The following is a 21,937-nucleotide window of genomic DNA, read 5'->3' on the forward strand; positions in this document are numbered from 1 at the left end:
AGCACTGTACTGTGGTGTTCCTCATTGGTACTTAGAATAGAAATGATGGATGTCTTGATAAACTAAGTACCTTCCTGTTTGAAATGTGCAGAGACATAATTTACTAAGTTGGTTCCACTTAACAAGTAGGAACTGAATTTTATTCTTCAGAGAGAATTACAGAGCATGAGAACAATGCGAATGTTCTTAAAAAAGAAACTGATGCCTTTTCATTCTACCTGAGTTAAAAACAATGATGAACGTCATCTGAGTTCATGGGACCCATAATAAATGACTATTAAACCAGACTTACAAGATCAATGCTAGGAACACCCCAAGACCAAATACGATAAATTAGTTCTATGGTTTGGTTTTAAATCTTTAAAATCTTAACACATTTTAAATTTATTTTAGCAGGCAAAATAATTTACTTATAAAAGCAATCTCACTTACAGAACTGTAATAAAATTTTTTCAACACTGAAAAATAAATAGCACTTTTTGCAATTCTGATTTTACAGGGAAATTACACTTTCTGGCATACAATGTTCTATCAAAATGGAAGGTTTAATCACTTTGCTTTGCTTTTCACAACAGAAATAAGCACTTATACTTATCAGTCTTGGGAAATCAACTTGGGGACAAGAAAGATTTGCTGTAAAATACAAACATTGGAAAAAGGGGATCTGGTGCCATCTACTGAGTGGCAATGGCAACATGACCTTGGGTATTAAGTTAGGAAACACTGTAATTTCAGCTACATGCAACTCAACAAAAACACCTCTGCAAGTCCTGAAAGATACGTGCAAAAATGACAATGACTGCTGTACTAAAAGTGAGGACTGGATGCATTTTTTTCTTTAAGTGACATCTACTTTTTAAAGGAAACCAAGTAGACAGTTAAAAAATGATTACTGAACGTGAAGAATACTGAAGAGAGGAAGACGTTGGCAAATTATGTAAATGAAAAGTTTCACGATCAGGAGTAGCTTTGGTAGGCTCTCTTCTCATGGAGAGGCTGGTGGAAGGCAGTTACCTCTTCGGGTATTTATGATATCATAATCAAGGTCTTAAAGTTTCTTCCTATTATTTACATAAAAAGCTGGATTATTTGATAAAATTATCAACCAAGACTTCCAATAAAGTGGTACTTAGGAACTCTAAGGATATTTGAATCCCATACTCACCATCTGAAGGAATAAAAACCCTAGGGGATTTTATTGATTAGCAAAGAAAAGTTACTTTTTGCTTGATTGAATTTACTCAAATAGACCTCCTTAATACCAACAATGTTGAAAGCATTCTGTAAAAGCTGGGCCAGAATCCTAAATCCTGGAAATATTCATGGACTGGCAAATTTATTTATTTACTTTTTTTTTGGTAGTAGCTTTTGAAGATGTTACCTTCCTATAAGGCCAGGATGCCCTGAGTACTAACAGTACACTTAAACATGTTTGTGGTTCTCCTTTCCTTCATAACGTGTCTCACAATCCTTAGTATGTTTCTTAGCTGTCCACCACGAGGGCAGGGGCCTTGCCTGTTCTGTTTGTAACCATATAATCAGCACTGAATTATGACCAGCACATGTATGAGTTCAAAAAATGTCAGTTGGCTGAATGAATAAATGAATGAATGAATCTCATATAGTCCAACTGACCTAAGGAAAAGAGGGGAAAAGAGGAAAAACGCATCACAAAAGTGAAGATGACAGTGATGGACAGGAAGAAAAATGAGCATCACATCCATCACTTGGGGGTAAGCTTGATGCCAAAAAAATTTGCCATCATTCAACAACTGGTGATATCTGTTTGGAGATTCAAAATACCTGAAGAATTTTAAATGGAAAGCTATTCAATAATATTAAGGTATTCTCTGGAAGACTCATTTGAAAATAAGTTAATGAAAACACTGTTACTACATCAAGCTGTAACAGGAGCCTCGTGCTGTGATGCTTCAAGATGCAGTAGACGCTGCTGAATACACCAGGTGAACGTCTAGAGTCCCGTAGAGGGAGCGTAGCACACTGAGGACTTTTTCTTGAATGGTTTCAACTTGCTCAGAAGGACAGTAATCATCCAGACTTGACCTGGAACCCAGCAAAGAAAGAGAAAGGAAAGACAAGAAAAACATACATAAGTAGAATGAGATCATATTGGGCAGTGAGGAAAAGCCTGTGCGTGTTGAATTCAATGTAAAGTAAAAATGAAGCTGTACTGACTTCTGGAATAATAATAGTTGAAAGCTACTAAACCTTTACTATATGTCAGGTGCGTTACATGTTTTATGTTCTTTAACCTTCTCAGCAACTCTGTGAAATAGATACCTTTACCATCCCTTTAAAGGAGTCAAACAGAGAAGGATTAACCTGCACGGGTAACATACTGGTATGTGCTGGTGATGGGATTCAACACTATAAAGCACATTTCCAAAGCCCCAGTGGTTAATACTAGGCCCTTGTTTCCATGAGAGGGAAATGTTGCTTGGGAACACTGGCGCTAATTATATTAGTGACTGGGCTTCATGTTTCACGTTCTTTTATTATGTGTACAAACAGGATAGAAATTATGAGGGTAGAGGCTTTCCGACTGATAAAAGGGTTCTGCCTCTATAAATAATCTGCTCATCACACAAGTGTACAAGATTATCCAAAATGAAATGTGTGGGTGTGCTGGTGTTGGGATTAGTCTCCTAGGTAGTATTAAAGAGGAAAGAACAAAGAGGTATGGGGCAGGAATCTGTATTTTGAGTCTTTCTAGAATTACTGACTATAATTTGGGTGGCACCAGCCAGTAACAATGTTGCTGACAATTTTAGCTGGGTTAGTATCTAAAATGATTTAATCAGTGCCTCCCGGTTCTAGACTAGAGTGAGGGAAAGCCATTGGAAATTCCACTAGATTGGAAAATGGCATGGAAATGTTTATAGAAGGAAATGAAATTAGTTATCTAGCCTACTCCTTATTCAAGTATTTTAGACCTAAAGAAATAATCTGTAAGACTTCTGGTGAGTTCATTTCATTTTATGGTGATTAGGCTATATCTGAGGCTTGATATAAACATGTAACACATGATAAATGACACAAAGCAATTTTAAATTATTAAATACTGTCTAACACATACATATGGATAAAGACTTTGAAGAAAGCATGATATGTAAAAGCTTAATTTATTAGTCTTAACAAATAAGGACACTTTGATGCTTTCACACAGATTTCTGGCTTCTTGAAAACAGTATTAGAGTAGCTCTCGATGGGAGCAACCCGAGGAGACGGTTTTGGAAATCTGCAGGTACATTTCTGTCACAATAACAATTAGGAGAGAGGGTCTGCATGTTGTGTTTGGAATATGTAGGATACTACTGCAATATGAATATGAATATGAATATGAATTTTCCTGTGTCCTGCAGTTTCCAAAGTCCATGGAGCACTTAAATAAGTGAAAAATTTGGTTTTAATTTTTTGAGCCTATTTTTAAGTCTTCTACAAATAGTCTTCTGCATTTTTGAAATGGATTAAACTAAATTTTCCAGGAATGCAGATACTCTGTGAACTGAGGGAAGATTAGACTTTAAGTTCAGAACTTTATCAAGAGCTTGCTGTTACTAGAATAACCATGTTACTACAGCAGTGCTATTCATGGTATCTGGGCAACACAACTGGCTGGATCTGTCTGCATTTTTAACTGTTACATTTAGTGATTCTTTGTTAAGATTCCAGTTTGGTGTGGCATTTTAATATGTACTATTTTATCATCAATTACTCTCCTTTCTCCTTTATGCTATTATTTTTTTAGTGTGTGTATTTACTTAATGTGTATTGAAATTATGTGTGTAGATAGGTTATTGCTATAAGCTAAATGTTCGTGCCCTCCAAATTCCGGTGTTGAAATCTAATTCCAATGTGATATTTGGAGGTGGGGGGTCTTTGGAAGGTGATCAGGCCAGAGAGTGGAGTCCTCATGAATGAGAATAATACCTTTATTAAAGAGACTCCAGGGAGCATCTTCACCCCTTCCTTCTATGTGAGGTTACAGAGAGAAGATGGCTGTCTATCAATCAGAAAGCAGGTCCTCACCAGACAGTGATTCTGCTGGTATTCTCATCTTGGACTTCCTCATCTACAGGACTGTGAGAAATATCCGTTGTTTATAAGCTACTTGGTCTAAGGTATTTTTACTATTGCAGCCGGAATGGACTAAGACAATTACATCATCTACACATTGTATATGCTATCTAAACATATTTAAATTACATGTGTATGTAAAAGAAAGAAAGTGAAAGTCACTCAGTTGTGTCTGACTCTTTGCAACCCCATGGAATGTATGGTACATGGAATTCTCTAGGCCAGAATACTGGAGTGGCCTTTCCCTTCTCCAGGGGATCTTCCCAATCTAGGGATTATACCCAGGTCTCTGGCATTGTAGGCAGATTCTTTACCAGCTGAGCTACAAGGGAAGCCCAAGCATACTGGAGTGGGTAGCCTATCCCTTCTCCAGCAGATCTTCCTGATCCAGGAATCAAACTGGGGTCTCCTGCATTGCAGGCAGATTCTTTACCAACTGAGCTATCAGAGAAGCCCTGTGTGTATGCAGATTAGATTATTTATGAATTCATTCAGAATGGTAAAGAGAGTCACAAAAAACTTGTCATAAAATAAGTAAATATAACTTGCCTGAACATGTAAAGTATTATTTTAGAAACAGTTCCATGCAGAATGAGTCCAAAGATTAACACAGAAATTTTTATTAAACTGCTATAACTATTCAGCACATTTACACATTCAAATGTAAAACACGGCAGCAGCTAAATATTTATCTGTAGGACACAGATATTGGAATTTCTTATGTTCAACTGAATAACATCACCAACTTCAAAGACAAGATAACAGGAATTGTATGCTGTTTGCCAGCCACCACCAATAGGGAAGAGAAAATATAATACCTGAATTTTGAGCTGAGTAGGTAAAAAGTTGGTAAGAACTATTGTATTAGTTAGTAATCATTAGATTCATCTATGGAGACTTAAATTTCCTACTGCCATTGTAACAAATCACTGCAAACTTAGTGACTTAAAGTAAAACAAATTCATCATCTTATAGTTCTGTTGGAGGTCAGAAGTCCTAAAACAAAGGTGTTGGCAGGGCTGTATTTCTTCTCTAGGCTCTAGGGAAAGAATCTGCTTCCCTGCCTCTACAGCCTCCAGAAGCTTCTGCACTCTTCAGTTCAAATCCCATCTTCAAAGTCCATAGTCTAGCATCCTCCATTCTCTCATTCTGACCTTCCTGTCTTCCTACTATTCAGACCTTTGTGATTACACTGGGCTCACCCAGATAATCCAGGATAATCTTTTCATTTTCAAGATCCTTAAGTTAATCATATCTGCAAAGTCCCTTTTGCCATATAAGGCATCATATTCATAAGTGCTGGAGATTAGGATGTGGACGTATTTGGTGGGCCATTATTCAAGCTACTACACTGGGATTTCTTTGGAAGGAATCATGCTAAAGCTGAAACTCCAGTACTTTGGACACCTCATGAGAAGAGTTGACTCATTGGAAAAGACTCTGATGCTGGGAGGGACTGGGGGCAGGAGGAGAAGGGGACGACAGAGGATGAGATGGCTGGATGGCATCACGGACTCAATGGACGTGAGTCTGAGTGAACTCTGGGAGTTGGTGATGGACAGGGAGGCCTGGAGTGCTGCGATTCATGGGGTCGCAAAGAGTCAGACACAACTGAGTGACTGAACTGAACTGTACACTTACCTTGCAATTGTCACTAGAGTAGGTTTTGGGAAATTTTTTAGAACAGTATGCAAAGCCTGAATAAGATGTTCAATTTCTTGTTCTGTGCTGATATGGTGAGGGAGTTCTGAATAATCACAGGTTAGACCAGCCTGGTGAACCTGAAAATAAGACAATTAAAAATACATGGTAATGTTGTGGTCTTTAGAAGACTCATTAACCATTAATGGCCTTGATGACTGAATTTTTAATATTTTTGTGGATTAGGATTGCTGTTTCCTTAACAATTTCCATACCACAGAAGTTATCTATTCTCTGATGTTTTGGAAGAACTGGCCTGTACACCTGTTTGGGCCTGATGCCTTTTCTAGGAACAATTTAAAATTTTATTTTATGATTGTAGATTCACTCTGTTTCTGTCTTTACTTGAGTCTATTTTGACAATTTACAGTTTCTATCAAGTTATTCATTTTACTTAGATTTTAAAAAGTCTATATATAGTATTCTCACATTTCCTTTCTTTCCAGAAATTATTTTACTTTTTAAATACATGCAACAAGTACTACATTTAAAGCTTCAAGAGGATACCTCACTGAACCTACTATTTCGAGTTTCTTGTGTATGCTTCATGTATAACCATATATACTGATATACATGTGTTTTAAATGTAAATGACTGGTGTTTCAGTCTTAGCACTAAACTAAATATGCCTGAGAGCAAGAAAGGGCCCACAGGTTGACATTTTGCAGCCCCTGCTTTAAAGTTTTAAAAACTGGAATTCAAATATATTATAGTTTTGCCTAGGGTACATAAGTGCAAAGCATGGAAAAAACCCACTAATTTACTATATCACTGGAGGCTCTGGATACACATCAATGATTTAACTGGCAATGACTGGTCAATACACTAAAAAGAGAGACTCTGCATGTTCTTTTCTACTAAAATGATCAAAACACTTAGTGTTGTAATCCTGCAGCTATGGGTACCTCACAACTGGCTACATAATCTGCTACCAGGCCTATGCCATCCTTTTTCTCAACAATGTACAAAACTCTTGCCCCCTCACCAGAAAATTCAGAAGCAAAGTAATGACTAAACTAGATCTGCATGAAGATACTTTCAATAATATCATATGAGCTCAAAGCACTTTTAAACCCTAAGAGTCTTCTATCATTTTTAAAATTTGCCATTAAAAAAAAAAGGGTGAGCTTTGAGTTAGTTCTGATTTAACCAAATAGTCTTTTGCTGGTATTTTCTATTCTTACAAAACCAGCATAAATCAATACATAAACTTCAGTTCAAATAAGGTGGTTTGATTACCACTACTAAATAAAACACTGAAGTAAAGCCACAATTCATTAAATAAACACTACAAGTAAAAGAAGCGAACTGGTGGTCTCAGCGTTGGCACAAAATTTGAGAAAAGGGGACCTGAATTTCAAATGGGAAAATTTACTCTCAGATATTGCAAAATGATATAAAAATAAAGAAATTACCATTAAGGGCATCTTCTTTTAAAATAGTATTCAGATTTGCTGGGCAAACAAAGTTATACAGCTAATATAGTTAAGATGTGATGGCCACAATGCCTTCTTTTGTCTGTTTGTTTTTTTTAACCAGAAAAGTTTTCATAGAGGAAAGAAAGAAGTGTGAAAGGAGTATAAAAATGAACGAATAAATGAGCAAATTTAGAAATTGTATACTTTCTTTTCTCTGGCAAGGGGATATCTGATCATAAACAAAATTAAAAAGTCCACAGTGTCACTTCTCAGCCTTTTGGCTAAGATCAAGTGTAAAAAGTCAACAGCACTTTTACTTCATACATAAAATTAGCAAAAGCGTGTTTTTCCTGGAAAGCTTTTCCAGTATTCTGGCTTCTAGAAAGTATATATTTTTTCCACAAAAAAAATGTCCATTCATACTTTCCAGGAATGCAAATAAAAGTGAATCACTTTAACAGAGGGCACAGTTTTCTAGCCACAAAAATGCCTTTCTTAAAGGGTCAATTTTATATTTTAATATAAATATTTACCATTTCATAGTCCGGTGCTTCCATCCGTTTTTTCAAACTCTGTACCAGTGGAACTAGTAATTCCATTCTGGAAAAAAGAACCCCTCAATTAAACATTACACCACCTCAACTAAAATGAAAGTAGCAAATATTACCCTTAAAATTTACCATTAAAATATGTTTCATATGATGTTTTGGAAATGAAAGATAAGAGTTGTTCAAATATCATCTTAAAATATTAAGAAATAAATGTTCCCTGCTGTTTTCTTACTTAAAAGATTACAGACTGTATTAAAGATTGAAAATTAGCACTCAAAAAACAGATTTTTCCTCTTTAAGAATGAAAATTCCACTATGACTTTAAAAATTATTTTGATCAGCAGTAAACCTTTAGCATACCGTGATGAAAAGACAGTTTCCCAAAAGTTGAGAAAAAAATTCAGGACATATTTATTGACATATACAATTATGACTGGTAAAGTTCTATATCATTTGATATAACAACAATGGTGCTTTTAAGTTATTTAATATAGACGGAACTCTTTGGAAGCCTTGATTAATTAGTGTTTTGAGTATTTTAATGCCTCCTCTGCCAATACCCACTCATCTGCAGGGAGGGAAAAAGTAAACAAAAATGGAGGTATGGAGGCCTGTCTACCCACTGATCCTATTACTTCTTCCTTCTTATTAACGACACTTTCTGGGGTTCTGGACCCTAGTCGCCCACCTCTTCTACTTCCCTAGGAACAGTGAAGACTTGTTCATGCTGAGGGTATGACCCTTTAGGGGGCATGCTAAATTTGGGGAGACTTTTCTTGCTGTCTTACTTTTCCTTCGTTTTTCCTTCAGGTCTGTGACAGAACTGCCTGCAGGTGGTGAAGAGCTAAGCGTGCTCAGCAATGGGTGGGTTTCAGTGGAAGGTGGCTCCATCTGTGGGCTAGATTCAGGATTCTAAAGTTGTCTATTTTGTTTGATTTAAGCTTAAGTGTGGCTTGAGACTTCACAAAATCACAAAATAGTAGGTACACAAAATATTTTGGGGGAGAATCATGTTCTGAGACTTATTTCTAACTCTCCCTCTTCCAACATAATTTCAAAGAAGGGGAATCATTTTTAGATCCAGTTCCCTCTACTAAAGAGAAAAAACTAACTTAAAGTGCCTAATTAGTAGTTACTGATATGATTAATATTATGGTGGTTTATTCTTCTATACCACTGCTTTCCTTAATGACAATAAAGTTCTATGATATTTATATTTCAGGGATGTTTCTGAACATTTTAAAGTGAAAATTGCACTGAATATTTGGAATAGGTAATACACATAGCAAAAGATACTCATTTTTAAAAAGCAATTTATCTAGCAAAGTTAGCAATATATCTAGGACTAAAATACAGTAGAGTTGAAAAAAAAATATTTGAGAGTCTTACCCAGGGTTTGAAGCCCATTTCTGTACAGTTTCTTCATCATCACCATCACACAAATCAGCAAAAGCAGCTTCTAAATCTTCTAATTGATGAATTCGATTATCAACACAATCTACCAAATCTTCCTTTAAGCACATTGAAAAGCTGAGATTATATAGTTACTCTTCCAAAAAATAAGTGAAATCCCATTGCAGTGAAAATTTCAATTCACTCAGTTAACACATGATTTTCAAGTAATAACCATGGGTTTCCCCAAGAAACACCTATCAAGCTTTGGCCGTTGTTTGAGAGTACGCTAATATCATGTAAGATATTATTAGCTATGTGCTAGATTGTTGTTGTTTAGTCACCAAGTTGCATCCAGCTCTTTTGCCATGCCCTGGATTGTAGCCAGCCAAGTTCCTCTGTCCATGGGATTTCCCAGGCAAGAATATTGGAGTGGGTTGCCGTTTCCTTCTCCAGGGGATCTTGTGGACCCAGAGATTGAACCTGCGTCTTCTGCATTGGCAGGAAGATTCTTTACTGCTAAAGGGAAGCCCTTTGCTGCTGCTAAGTCGCTTCAGTCATGTCCGACTCTGTGCAACCCCACAGATGGCAGCCCACCAGGCTCCCCCGTCCCTGGGATTCGCCAGGCAAGAACACTGGAGTGGGTTGCCATTTCCTTCTCCAATGCATGAAAGTGAAAAGTGAAAGTGAAGTCACTCAGTCGTGTCCGACTCTTCGCGACCCCATGGACTGCAGCCCACCAGGCTCCTCCATCCATGGGATTTTCCAGGCAAGAGTACTGGAGTGGGTTGCCATTGCCTTCTCCAAAGGGAAGCCCTTTAGACAAGCCCAAGAGAAACGAAGGATACCTCTGTCAGGTTGCTTCCAGGCTTTTTAAATTGGTACAGCTCTTGTAAGAATTTGTACTCCTCCTGGAAAACAAAACAAAGAATCCATATAGTAGAAAAAAGATTAATTTTTCAATGATATACTTTAAGTAAAAAATGACATTGATACAAGAATATCTTAGATAAACATTTAAAGGTAAGTCTGGGAAATCAGGAAATAATGTAATTCATTATTTCATTGTAAATATTATCCCTTCTTTAGGGTAACTATTCATCTGGGCATGAAAGCAATGTATAAATATTAATTACAGAAGAAGACTTAATGGCTAATAGGTAATGAATGAAAATGTTTCTAATACTGTTCTACTCTATAAATGGATACATCCTAGCATCTAAACAGATTTTAGCTATGTATAGGAAAATACAATCACTTCTCAGCCTTTTAGCTAAGATCAAGTATACAGGAAATATATGTATCTTTGTAACAACAAAACAAAATTGTCCACGTTCACTTTGTGGTCCATTCCCTAGCCACAGGAGAGAATGCTAGAGTACAAACAGATACAACGGGAGTATTCCGCAGGAGAATGTCTGTCCTCATTTAGCACATCCAGGCAGCCCCACTTAGGAGCATTGTCAGGAAGGGTCTATAGGCAAGATCTAAAATTCCGTAAGCACAGTGCTGTGCACTATCCTCATATAACAATTCTGTGATTGGGTGTGATTATTATTTTGATTTTATACTTGAAGAAACCATGGATCTGAAAGGTTAAGTAACTTTTCCAAGATCATGCAGCTAATAAGCAGTACAAGTAACAAACAAAACTTAGATCTGACTACCAAACATGTTCTTTAAAAAAAATAGCTGTTTCATTATAAAGTATAATACATGCTCTTCAAAAGGATCAACAACACCAAAGGGTATAAAGGACACAAAATTCCCACTTTCCCAGGTTTCCTTATAGCCCTGGAAAAGAAGTAACTGCCATTAAGTCACTTATGTAACCTTTTAGAAATTCCCATTACAAATATTTGGTGAGTATACTTGTAGGATAAATTCATAAAGTCAGGTTTTTTAGCTTCCAGGTATGCCCATTCTCATGTTTTCTAAACATCTCTAAAGTCATTTTATAATTCTGAACGCTGGAAGTTATACATGGATATTTTTCAGTATAAAGGAAAAGATTTTGGAGCTTTGCAACAATTTGAAAAAAAATCTGCAGACCAACTGTACAGCCTAGAAATATTGAAAAAACTAAGAAAAAGTTAGGTATGTATGAATGAATAAAATGTATACAGATACTAATCTATCCTTACATAGGCATAAGATGAATGATATTTAATATAAAATTAATAATGTTATTTTCCTATTGCTTTATAACTTGGCTTTCAAAGAGTTACATTTTAAAGAATATATGCCTCTCTAACTGGAGAAACTGTATAACAACTTATCACAGGTAAGTGGTATTGAAAAATATATAACAACATTTCTAATACTGTATTATGAATATGACTATAATATACTATAAAATTTTTATAATGATTCATTCATTAGTGTACAGGCTAGGCTACCACGAAGTAATTCTATTGATTATATTAGGCTACCTAAAACAATCACATTGCTGCTTCCTTGTCATCAATGTATGAATCACTATAACTGTAAATAAATGATTTCATTACATCTTTTCATCTTTGACATCTGGTGTTAGTAATATATGTAGCAGTGTTTTATATCATATAAGACATTGATATAGGTTCATCTTTAAACACAACATAGATGTATAGCATTGATAAACACAGTACAGTACTGTAAATGTATTTTCCTTATGATTTTCTCAACCTTTTCTCTACCTTACTTTATTATAAGAATACAGTATATGATACATATAATACACAAAATATGTGTTAATTTACTGTTTACATTATCAATAAGGCTCTGATCATCAGCAAGCTATCAGTTATATTTGGGGGAAGTCAAAAGTTATATCTGGATTTTGATTGCACATTTTTAAAACGCCACATTTACCTGAGTGAACATTTCTTTGAAGGGATTCTTGACTGAAAAAAAATCTAAGTCAATATCTAAAACAAATGCATCCCTTTTCTCTAAAATTTCCAGAATCTCTCCGGTGCTAACTGCAGTCTGGCATTCCTGGCTTTCAGAAGAACATGAACATGATGGTCGTAGACAAGTGTGGTCCCTTCTCTGGGTCACTGCGTCCTTTCCCAGTCCTTCTGAACAAGAGTCACCATTAGCAGAGGCAGTGTTCTCTGAGTCCTCCAGCGCTAGCTTTGGCTTCTTAGCAGAAGACACTGCATCATTTTCTCCTTGACTGTGACAGAGTTTATAAGGTTTTACCATAATTACATCCAATTGTAAAGGTTTTGGGTTCTCCAGCAGATCTTCAGTTACATAAAGACCATCACTTAGGAAGTAATGATCTGTACTTGTAACCCTGGATTAGAGGAAAAAAATTACTTGCAAGACAAGTGGACAAATTAGCCAGTGACATATAGAATTTCAGAAATACAAAAAAGGACATATTTGACAAAAACTGAGAGCTGTCTCTAATATTTGTAATTTCTGGAAACAGGGTTCTCAAATTTCTAGCTAGGCACACAACTGCCCAAACCATATTTTGTAGCCTATTGTGCAGCTAGGTGGCTCAGATGGTAAAGAATCTGCCTGCAATGTGGGAGACCTGGGTTTGATCCCTGGGTCAGGGTTTGATCCCCTGGGTTAGGAAATGGCAACCCACTCCAGTATTCTTGGTTGGAAAATTTCACGGACAGTATAGTCCATGGGGTCGCAAAGAGTTGGGCACAAGTGAAGCGACTGAGCACGCACTCACGCATTGTTCAGCTAGGTGTGGGCAGTTGACTCAGTTCTGCTTAAAAGTTGTGAGTGGAAGAGAAGTGCAGAGAGCCTTGCTCTCCGCTCCCCACTGACTTGCATATGAACATGGTAGCAGCAAACCCCACCTGGACTCTGAGTTCAGAGGCCACACTCTAGAGAAGGTGGAGCAAAAAGACAGAAATTATTTGGGGTTTAAGTGAAGGGCTGCCATAGTGGCCCTGGACTGCACATGGTAAACTCTAACTGGAGAAAAGAAATGAAGATCCTGTTTAGCCAGTGCTTTAGATCTCTGTTATACCAGCTGGAACTGCATCCAAAAAAATCACTTGAGAGAAAAATTATACCTGGAAATAATATCTCTTTGTAGAAACTCCCTCTAACATATTTCAAAGCTTTATTAAATTTCATATAACTGTAATATTTTAATATGTAAAGCAGCTTAAAAAAATCTTGTGCAGCATTTCACAAGTTACAGATTTTTGATTTTAGACATAACAGCATGTTCTTAGCTTTTCAACTGTACTATGTCTTGGTAAGTACTTTGAACAGTGACACCAAATGGTTCTTCCAGGGGTAGGACCTATCCAATTTAGAATGATGGTATTAATATTTATTTCTCATCCACCACTCTTCAGCATATACTGCCTTATATTTAAAAAGATATAACTTTCTAAAAAAAAATTAATGACATAATAAAACCAATATCCAAGTATTAATAACTGTACCACCCTAAGATTCCCAGGTGGCGCTAGTAGTAAAAGAACATGCCTGCCAAAGCAGGAGCCATAAGACACATGGGTTCAATCCCTGAGTTGGAAGGATCCCCTAGAGGAGGGCATGGCAACCTACTCCAGTATTCTTATCTGGAGAATCCCCTGGACAGAGGAACCTGGTGGGCTACAGTCCCTAGGGCTGCAAAGAGTTGGACACAACCAAGGTGATTTAGCACACATGCACCACACTAAAAAGACCAATGCTGTATCCACCAACCTAAATGGGCATTTTTCTTTAAGGAATATGTTACTTTGCTCATATCTGTATACACACACATATGTATCTCAGGCTGCATACCTGTATGTGTGTCTCTTCCATAAATTTTTACTTTCAGGATTAACTAAAATCATGATAATCAACATCATCCTAATACTGTTACACATTGAGTTTCAAATGTCTGTTTCAGATTGCTGAGATTTGACTTTGCAGAAACCTGTTAGAGGTTAAATAAGGCCTACTCACTGAAGTACTCAATAAAAACCCTAACACTATTTCATATAAGCCAGTATTATGTATAACTTTTATTGTCAATATCATTAAGAATAAATCAGATAAATAAATCAAATAACAAGTATCATTTTCATTGAGAAAGATTGCATTTCATTTTCAATGTATTACCATTTCGTCCTACTATCCTCCAAGTTCTAGAAGTTATGATTCCACTGCTTAAAACATTCACTCCATAACAAGAGAATTTAGAAAGCCAAGAACATTCTGGTATTTCTAAAGATATTACAGTATCACAAGAAACACAAAACATTGGTTAAACAGCTTACACAACAGAAATAGTTGTGCATATAACTCAAGTCAAAGGATGCTGTTATTTAATTTAAATAATTATCAAAAGCTAATCATATTGATAAAATTAAAATGCTGAATCGACTTTTAAGCCACTGAATTTAAGAAATCAAAGTGAGATAATTTTGCTTTTTCAATGCTAATTGTTAAATTCAGCCAACAACACTTACATTGAAAGGAAATAATAAAATGTATTATTAAATACATTTGTATAAGGTACACCAATGATTTAATGGAGTTAGTTATCAACAGAGCCAGGGTTCCAGAGGATGAAGATCACTTTATTCAAAAATCAACTTGACCAGCAACAAAATACAAACGGTATGTGAAAAAGATCAAGAGACTGGAAAACTTGTTCCTGGTGCCTCGAGAACTCTTTTTGAAAAAGCTGAGGGCTAATCTGACCCCAACTGTGTGAGAGGTACTTGTAATTTATTACAGGGATTCCAAAATGAGATAGAAGTATCCATTCCCTCTCATACACATAAATATGAGGAAATTACCTGATTGTTGTGGTAGAAGTGTCTTTGCCTACTAAAAAGTGATGCCTGCCCTCTCTGATTTGCTGAGCCCATGTGGGATGAAGCCATACTACGTGAGAAAAATGGCCAGCATAAACTGCAGGCATAATCCAATTCTCAATACTTAATTCTCTGGAAAAGAAACAGAGAGGAAGCATAAAAACTATTAGTAAGTGGGTTTTTCCAAATGTGATTTCATTCATAAGAATATTTTAAGATAGCAGGTTTCAAAGTGTGGACTAAGGGCCCTTGCAGGGTTTCCTGGACCTTTCCAGTGTGACCACTAGACCAAACTGTTTTCCTAATAACACCAGGGCATTATTTCCCTTTTTCACTGTATTGACATATATGCTGACAGTACAAAACAATGGTGGTTGATGTTCTAAGATTAATCAAGGCAAAGGCACCAAACTCTACTAGCTGTCACTGTACTCATTAATACCAAGCACCAGTACCCCACATTCCCGTCCAGTTTTGCATGAGAATGTCTTTCATGATTTTATTAAATCTTGATCCTGAGCATACATTTTAAAATAATCTGTGGGGCAAAACAGGAAGAACACTGAAAGCACTTCTGCAATATGCTTTGAAGTGCCATGGTTGTCTCAAGGGAAAGCACCTGTAAGTGAATTGCAAGCTGAACATGATTTTTCTTGCAGAGAAGACTGATTGATAAACCACTTGATCAGGCTTGAATGTGAATTGCTGGATTCTACACTTCAACTCGGAGAAGGCAATGGCACCCCACTCCAGTACTCTTGCCTAGAAAATCCCATGGACGGAGGAGCCTGGTGGGCTGTCATCCATGGGGTCGCGAAGAGTCAGACACGACTGAGCGACTTCACTTTCACATTTCACTTTCTGGCCTTGGAGAAGGAAATGGCAACCCACTCCAGTGTTCTTGCCTGGAAGATCCCAGGGGCGGCGGAGCCTGGTGCGCTGCCGTCTATGAGGTCGCACAGAGTCAGACACGACTGAAGCGACTTAGCAGCAGCAGCAGCACACTTCAACTAAGCTTTAAGGAATGAACATTTGTGAAGTTTTGGTACAGTATTAAAGAATATTCACAATTAGCTTGGCATCCCTGGTGGCTCAGACGGTAAAGAATCTGCCTGCAATTCGGGAGACCTGGGTTCGACCTCTGGGTTGGGAAGATCCCCTGGAGGAGGGCATGCCAGCCCACTCCAGTATTCTTGCCTGGAGAATCCCCATGGACAGAGAGCTCGGCAGGCTACAGTCTACGGGGTTGCAAAGAGTCAGACATGCCTGAGCAACTAAACACGCACAAGAGGTGGAAAGGCTATCAAAATACTTGTGAATTTTCTTCATACACTTCCACCAAAACAATATATGGTAACAGACTGAATGCAGAATCTTGAGTATTTAGCTGTTTTCTATAAAGGCAAGTATTAAAAAGATCTGCAAACTACGGCTGATTAATGTTGAAGAGTGACAGAAAAAAAAATTCTGTAAAGCAATTATCCTTCAATTAAAAAATAAATAAATTTAAAAAATTATAAAAAAAAAAGATTTGCAAAAATTTAGTTACCCTGATCATTTTTGCTTTAGAAAATATGTTTTTCATAAAAATATTCATGCTAACATATAAAGGTCTATTATTTTAAAATGAATTAACATTTAAAAACTTATTTATTTATTTATTATTTATTTAGTTGCAGCATATAGGATCTAGTTCCCTGACTAAGGATCAAACTTGGCCTCCTGCATTGGGAGTTCAGAGTCTTAGCCACTTGATCACCAGGAAAGTCCCATGGAATGAATATTTTAGATGTCTCAGTTTTAATTTCAAATATGGTAAATATCACTAAATATAACCCACATTAAAAAAAACTCAAGAATTTTTAAGGGTATACAGAAATCCTGACATTAAAGGTTTTAAAACTATTATTCTATGACTAACTGTATAGTCATCATAACTGCTTCATAATTTTTTTCAATTCATAAAATATAAAACCTCTAAATATAAAAGAGAGTAAGGACAATGGTTGGAGAAGGCAATAGCACCCCACTCCAGTACTCTTGCCTGGAAAATCCCATGGACGGAGGAGCCTGGTGGGCTGCAGTCCATGGGATCGCGAAGAGTCGGACACGACTGAGTGACCTCACTTTCACTTTTCACTTTCATGCATTGGAGAAGGAAATGGCAACCCACTCCAGTGTTCTTGCCTGGAGAATCCCAGGGATGGCAGAGCCTGGTGGGCTGCCGTCTATGGGGTCACACAGATTTGGTCATGACTGAAGTGACTTAGCAGCAGCAGCAGCAAGGACAATGGTAGGGCTACCACATTTCTTTAGAGATTAATGTTCTGAGCCAGTTTTAGAGTCAACTAAAAGAAATGTGGTAGCTTAAAATTAATTCACACAAGCATCTATATTTTAGTTTTATATTATAACAAGAGAATAACTGCTATGTAATTTTTTATTTTGTAGGAGTAGGCTACACTGTAATAAACATATCAGTAAAAAGACAATGACAGGATTTCAGGGAACTTTATCATTGAAGAGTGCTTAGTTAAGTTACCATTCAGTGACTATGGTTTTATATAACTGAAAGTCAATAGGATTTGTGACCTGAAAATAAAATAAATTGGGAGGTTGGAGGGATTCAATACTGGAAGAAAGGATACACAAATTAAAGATGGGCTGCATATACGATTATTGAACTATGAGTTCAAGACACATTTTCCTAGGCCTCCATGTCAGACTTTTAAAGGGGAGAAGAGAGAATTGGCCCAGATAATTTCTAAAGTCTTCTATTTCTAAAATTCTATATTCTAAAGCAAAGATTGGCAAACAGTGGTTGGGGCACCTGTTTTTCCAAATAAAGTTTTATTGGAACACAGCCACTGACACTTGTTTACATAGTGTTTACAGTTGTGTTCATACTACAAGGGCAAAAATACGTAGCTGCAGCAGAGCAAGCCTAAAACATTTACTATCTGGGGAGCAAGGAGAGGGTGAAATGTATAGAGACAGTAGCATGGAAACTTAGATTACCATATGTAAAATGGAGAGCGAATAGGAATTTGCTGTATGACTCACAGAACTCAAACAGTAGCTCTGTGATAATGGGGATGGGGAGGGAGATGGGACAGAGGTTTAAGAGGGAGGCGACATATGCATACCTATGTCTGATTCATGCTGATGTTTGGCAGAAGCCAAAAAAATTCTGTAAAGCAATTATCCTTCGATTAAAAAATAAATTAAAAATTATTTACTATCTGGATTGTTGAGAAAGTTTGTCCATACTTGCTCTAAATAAAATAAAAAAGGCAAACATAACAAAAGCAAAACTCACAAGCTGAGCAAAAACCTATTTCTATTAATTGCTTATCATCTATTGCAAAGTGTATTTCAGACACATAAAAAGGTCATTAACACAATCACATATTACCCGAAAAGTGTTTCCTTATCAAATACAGTGTCAGCGGGCATATCCACAGGAATAAGGAGGTCTGGATGTGAATCAAAATGCACAAAACTTATATTACTTGCAGGAAGGTGCTTTGAGCCAATCGCCCGATATATAAAGGGCAGAACCTGTAAAAGATACATGTACACGTTCAGAATTAGCACTGAAATCATGAGTATATACTCAACTGCAGGCTGAAAAACAATGCTAAACATAACTACAAAAAATTTGAAGCACATCAAGTTGTGAATAAAAAAAGCAAGAGAGCTCCAGAAAAATAACTTCTGCTTTATTGACTACGCCAAAGCCTTTGACTGTGTGGATCACAACAAACTGTGGAAAATTCTTCAAGAGATGGGAATACCAGACCACCTTACCTGCCTCCTGAGAAATCTGTAGGCAGGTCAAGAAGCTAATCCCAAAGAAAGGCAATGCCTAAGAATGCTCAAACTACTGCACAATTGCACTCATCTCACATGCTAGTAAAGTAATGCTCAAAATTCTCCAAGCCAGGCTTCAGCAATATGTGAACCGTGAAATTCCAAATGTTCAAGCTGGTTTTAGAAAAGGCAGAGGAACCAGAGATCAAACTGCCAACATCCACTGGATCATCGAAAAAGCAAGAGAGTTCTAGAAAAACATCTATTTCTGCTTTATTGACTATGCCAAACCCTTTGACTGTGTGGATCACAAGAAACTGTGGAAAATTCTGAAAGAGATGGGAATACCAGACCACCTGACCTGCCTCTTGAGAAACCTGTATGCAGGTCAGGAAGCAACAGTTAGAACTGGACATGGAACAACAGACTGGTTCCAAATAGGGAAAGGAGTACGTCAAGGCTGTATATTGTCACCCTGCTTATTTAACTTACATGCAGAGTACATCATGAGAAACGCTGGGCTGGAAGAAGCACAAGCTGGAATCAAGATTGCTGGGAGAAATATCAATAACCTCAGATATGCAGATGACACCACTCTTATGGCAGAAAGCAGAGAGGAACTAAAGAGCCTCCTGATGAAAGTGAAAGAGGAGAGTGAAAAAGTTGGCTTAAAGCTCAACATTCAGAAAATGAAGATCATGGCATCTGGTCCCATCACTTCATGGGAAATAGATGGGGAAACAGTGTCAGACTTTATTTTTTGGGGACTCCAAAATCACTGCAGATGGTGACTGCAGCCATGAAATTAAGACGCATACTCCTTGGAAGGAAAGTTATGACCAACCTAGATAGCATTTTAAAAAGTAGAGACACTACTTTGCCAACAAAGGTCCGTCTAGTCAAGGCTATGGTTTTTCCAGTGGTCATGCATGGATGTGAGAGTTGGACTGCGAAGAAAGCTAAGCGCCGAAGAACTGATGCTTTTGAACTGTGGTGTTGGAGAAGACTCTTGAGAGTCCCTTGGACTGCAAGGAGATCCAACCAGTTCATCCTAAAGGAGATCAGTCCTGGGTGTTCACTGGAAGGACTGATGCTGAAACTGAAACTCCCATACTTTGGCCATCTCATGGGAAGAGCTGACTCACTGGAAAAGACCCGGATGCTGGGAGGGATTGGGGGCAGGAGAAGAAGGGGACAACAGAGGATGAAATGGCTGGATGGAATCACCGACTGGCTGGACATGCGTTTGGGTAAGCTCCGGGAGTTGGTGATGGACGGGGAAGACTGGTGTGCTTCAGTCCATGGGGTTTCAAAGAGTCGAACTGGACTGAGTGACTGAACTGATCTGAAGTTGTGAAGAAGTAGGAAAATATGAAATTTGTTATTGCAGATGATTTAGACAATCAGCTCAAGCTTTATTTTTTTCCTCAAAACTTCCAATGGGCATCTCTTGTTGGCGTGTTGCCCCCATCATAAACTCAAGAACAATGTGAGGAAAACAGACAAGCTCTGGTACTCAAGGAAAGAAAAGCAAAAACAACTGCTTGTTAAAACACACTCTGGTGTAAAAGATGTGTTCAAGCTACCGTGGGTCTCTGCATCTTTCTCACACCTTTTGGATGCTGGTTGCTGGGCTAGGTCCTCTCTAAGGCTCTTTGTTCCGTTACAGTCTCTGGAGTTCACCACCTACCCCATGCACATTATCTCTAGGTCCTGAGAAACCAAATTTCCTTCCTATTATCTTTATTCATCCGCACATCTGGAATCGGCCTCTTCCTCCTTAACATCCACAGAATTTCTAAGGATTATTAAAGCTATCAAAAACAGAAAGTCTTCGATCACGGGACTCTCGCAGGCTTCCAGAAATCTAGATGTGGGCACCATTTTAGCTATTCTAAAGTAGCACTACTACAAAAACAGAAAAATATCTTTATAGCGCCGTGTTAAAAGATTCATACACACACTACTCACACAATAATACTAACGGCTCTGAGAGCTACTCTGTACCCATTTCACAGATGACAGTACATATTCTCAACAGAAGCCTCCCACCGACACCACAGAATTGTGAAGGGGAGGCCGGGAGACAGCAGGAAGCCTTAGTTATGAGCAGGTTAAGGACTCGAGTTACTGCAGTTACGACTGCCCACGTTCGAATCCCGAAGCCACTAATTGTTGGCCGTGGGATTTTGGGCAAACCGCGAGGGTTCAGTGAGTTGCCGGACTCGTAGTAAGCGCCGCATTAACGTCGGCGCTTATTCTTTCAAGCTCGCCGTCCTGCTGTTTTCCCCACAGGACTGCAACTCGCTCGGATTCTGGTTCTCTCTCTGGCCTCCAGGCTCCGCCGCCGCCTCAGTCCTCGCGCGACCCTGCCCAGCACCCGTCAGCTGCCCGCTCACCTCCTGATGATCCTCCACCACCCACACCGGGAGCTCAGGATAGCGCCGGAGCCGGGCGCGCTGTCCCCCCGATTCACTCATGTTTTCGCGCGCGTCAGAGTCCCAAAAATCCGGAGCCAAGGTTCCCTCAAGAGCCTGAGCTGCGGCCCGCCTCCTCTCCCGGGAGTAAACGCGCGCTCACCCGGTTGTGGTTTCGGATTGGAGGAGGTAAGGGGCAGGAGGCGGGCGCCAGAGACTCGAGGAGACCGATTGGCTTAGATGTCCATCGTTCTTATTGAAGCACCAATCACCGTGCACAAGGCGCTGCGGCGATTCCCGAGCGCTTTCCCTCTTGCAGTCCGGCTTTCTCAGGTTTGCTTTTTAATTCTCTTGCTTTCCTGTTCCGGAGCCGCGGGCGGTGCTAAGGTCTTGGAGGCTACACTATAAGTCTGGCTTTACTCTAACGGCGACCTCGCAGCCCGAGAGCTTTTCTAGGTAAAAGGGTCAGCTTGTGGGTGTTGGAAGAGGGAGTGTTTCCAAGTATCCGAATTTCAACGGGGCTGGCGTCTGGGGCTGGGGTGAGAGGCGCCTGGGAGTTAGGATCCGGCAGCTCCTCTTCAGATCTGCAGCGAAGGGCAAAGAAAAGGGACCCTAGGCCCGGACCCTGTAAATAAATAGTAGTGAAAAATGAGACCTTTCATTCATTGTGGCGCGCATGTGGTGGTCCAGGCCTGGGGCCGCCGGGATCTCGGGCGGGGAGTGAGACTGTAAGTTTACATCGTGGGGCTCACTATCTGGCGGGAGATGTA

General features: G+C 38.5%; 1 protein-coding gene across 1 annotated transcript; it reads right to left on the bottom strand.

Moving 5' to 3' along the window:
• Positions 1–413: 413 nt before the first annotated feature.
• C18H5orf22 (chromosome 18 C5orf22 homolog) lies at positions 414–21,239 on the bottom strand. The gene is made up of 9 exons (XM_068990651.1): positions 21,150–21,239; positions 18,353–18,498; positions 14,920–15,069; positions 12,014–12,443; positions 10,009–10,071; positions 9,158–9,279; positions 7,751–7,817; positions 5,740–5,879; positions 414–2,064 (listed from the first exon to the last, which is right to left on the bottom strand). The coding sequence occupies exons 1-9, from the start codon at positions 21,228–21,230 to the stop codon at positions 1,932–1,934; spliced, it is 1,332 nt and encodes a 443-aa protein (XP_068846752.1). The 5' UTR covers positions 21,231–21,239; the 3' UTR covers positions 414–1,931.
• Between the last annotated feature and the right edge of the window lie 698 nt (positions 21,240–21,937).

The sequence above is a fragment of the Capricornis sumatraensis genome, chromosome 18 (genome assembly GCF_032405125.1).
Source record: "Capricornis sumatraensis isolate serow.1 chromosome 18, serow.2, whole genome shotgun sequence".
NCBI classification, from domain to species: Eukaryota; Metazoa; Chordata; class Mammalia; order Artiodactyla; family Bovidae; genus Capricornis; species Capricornis sumatraensis.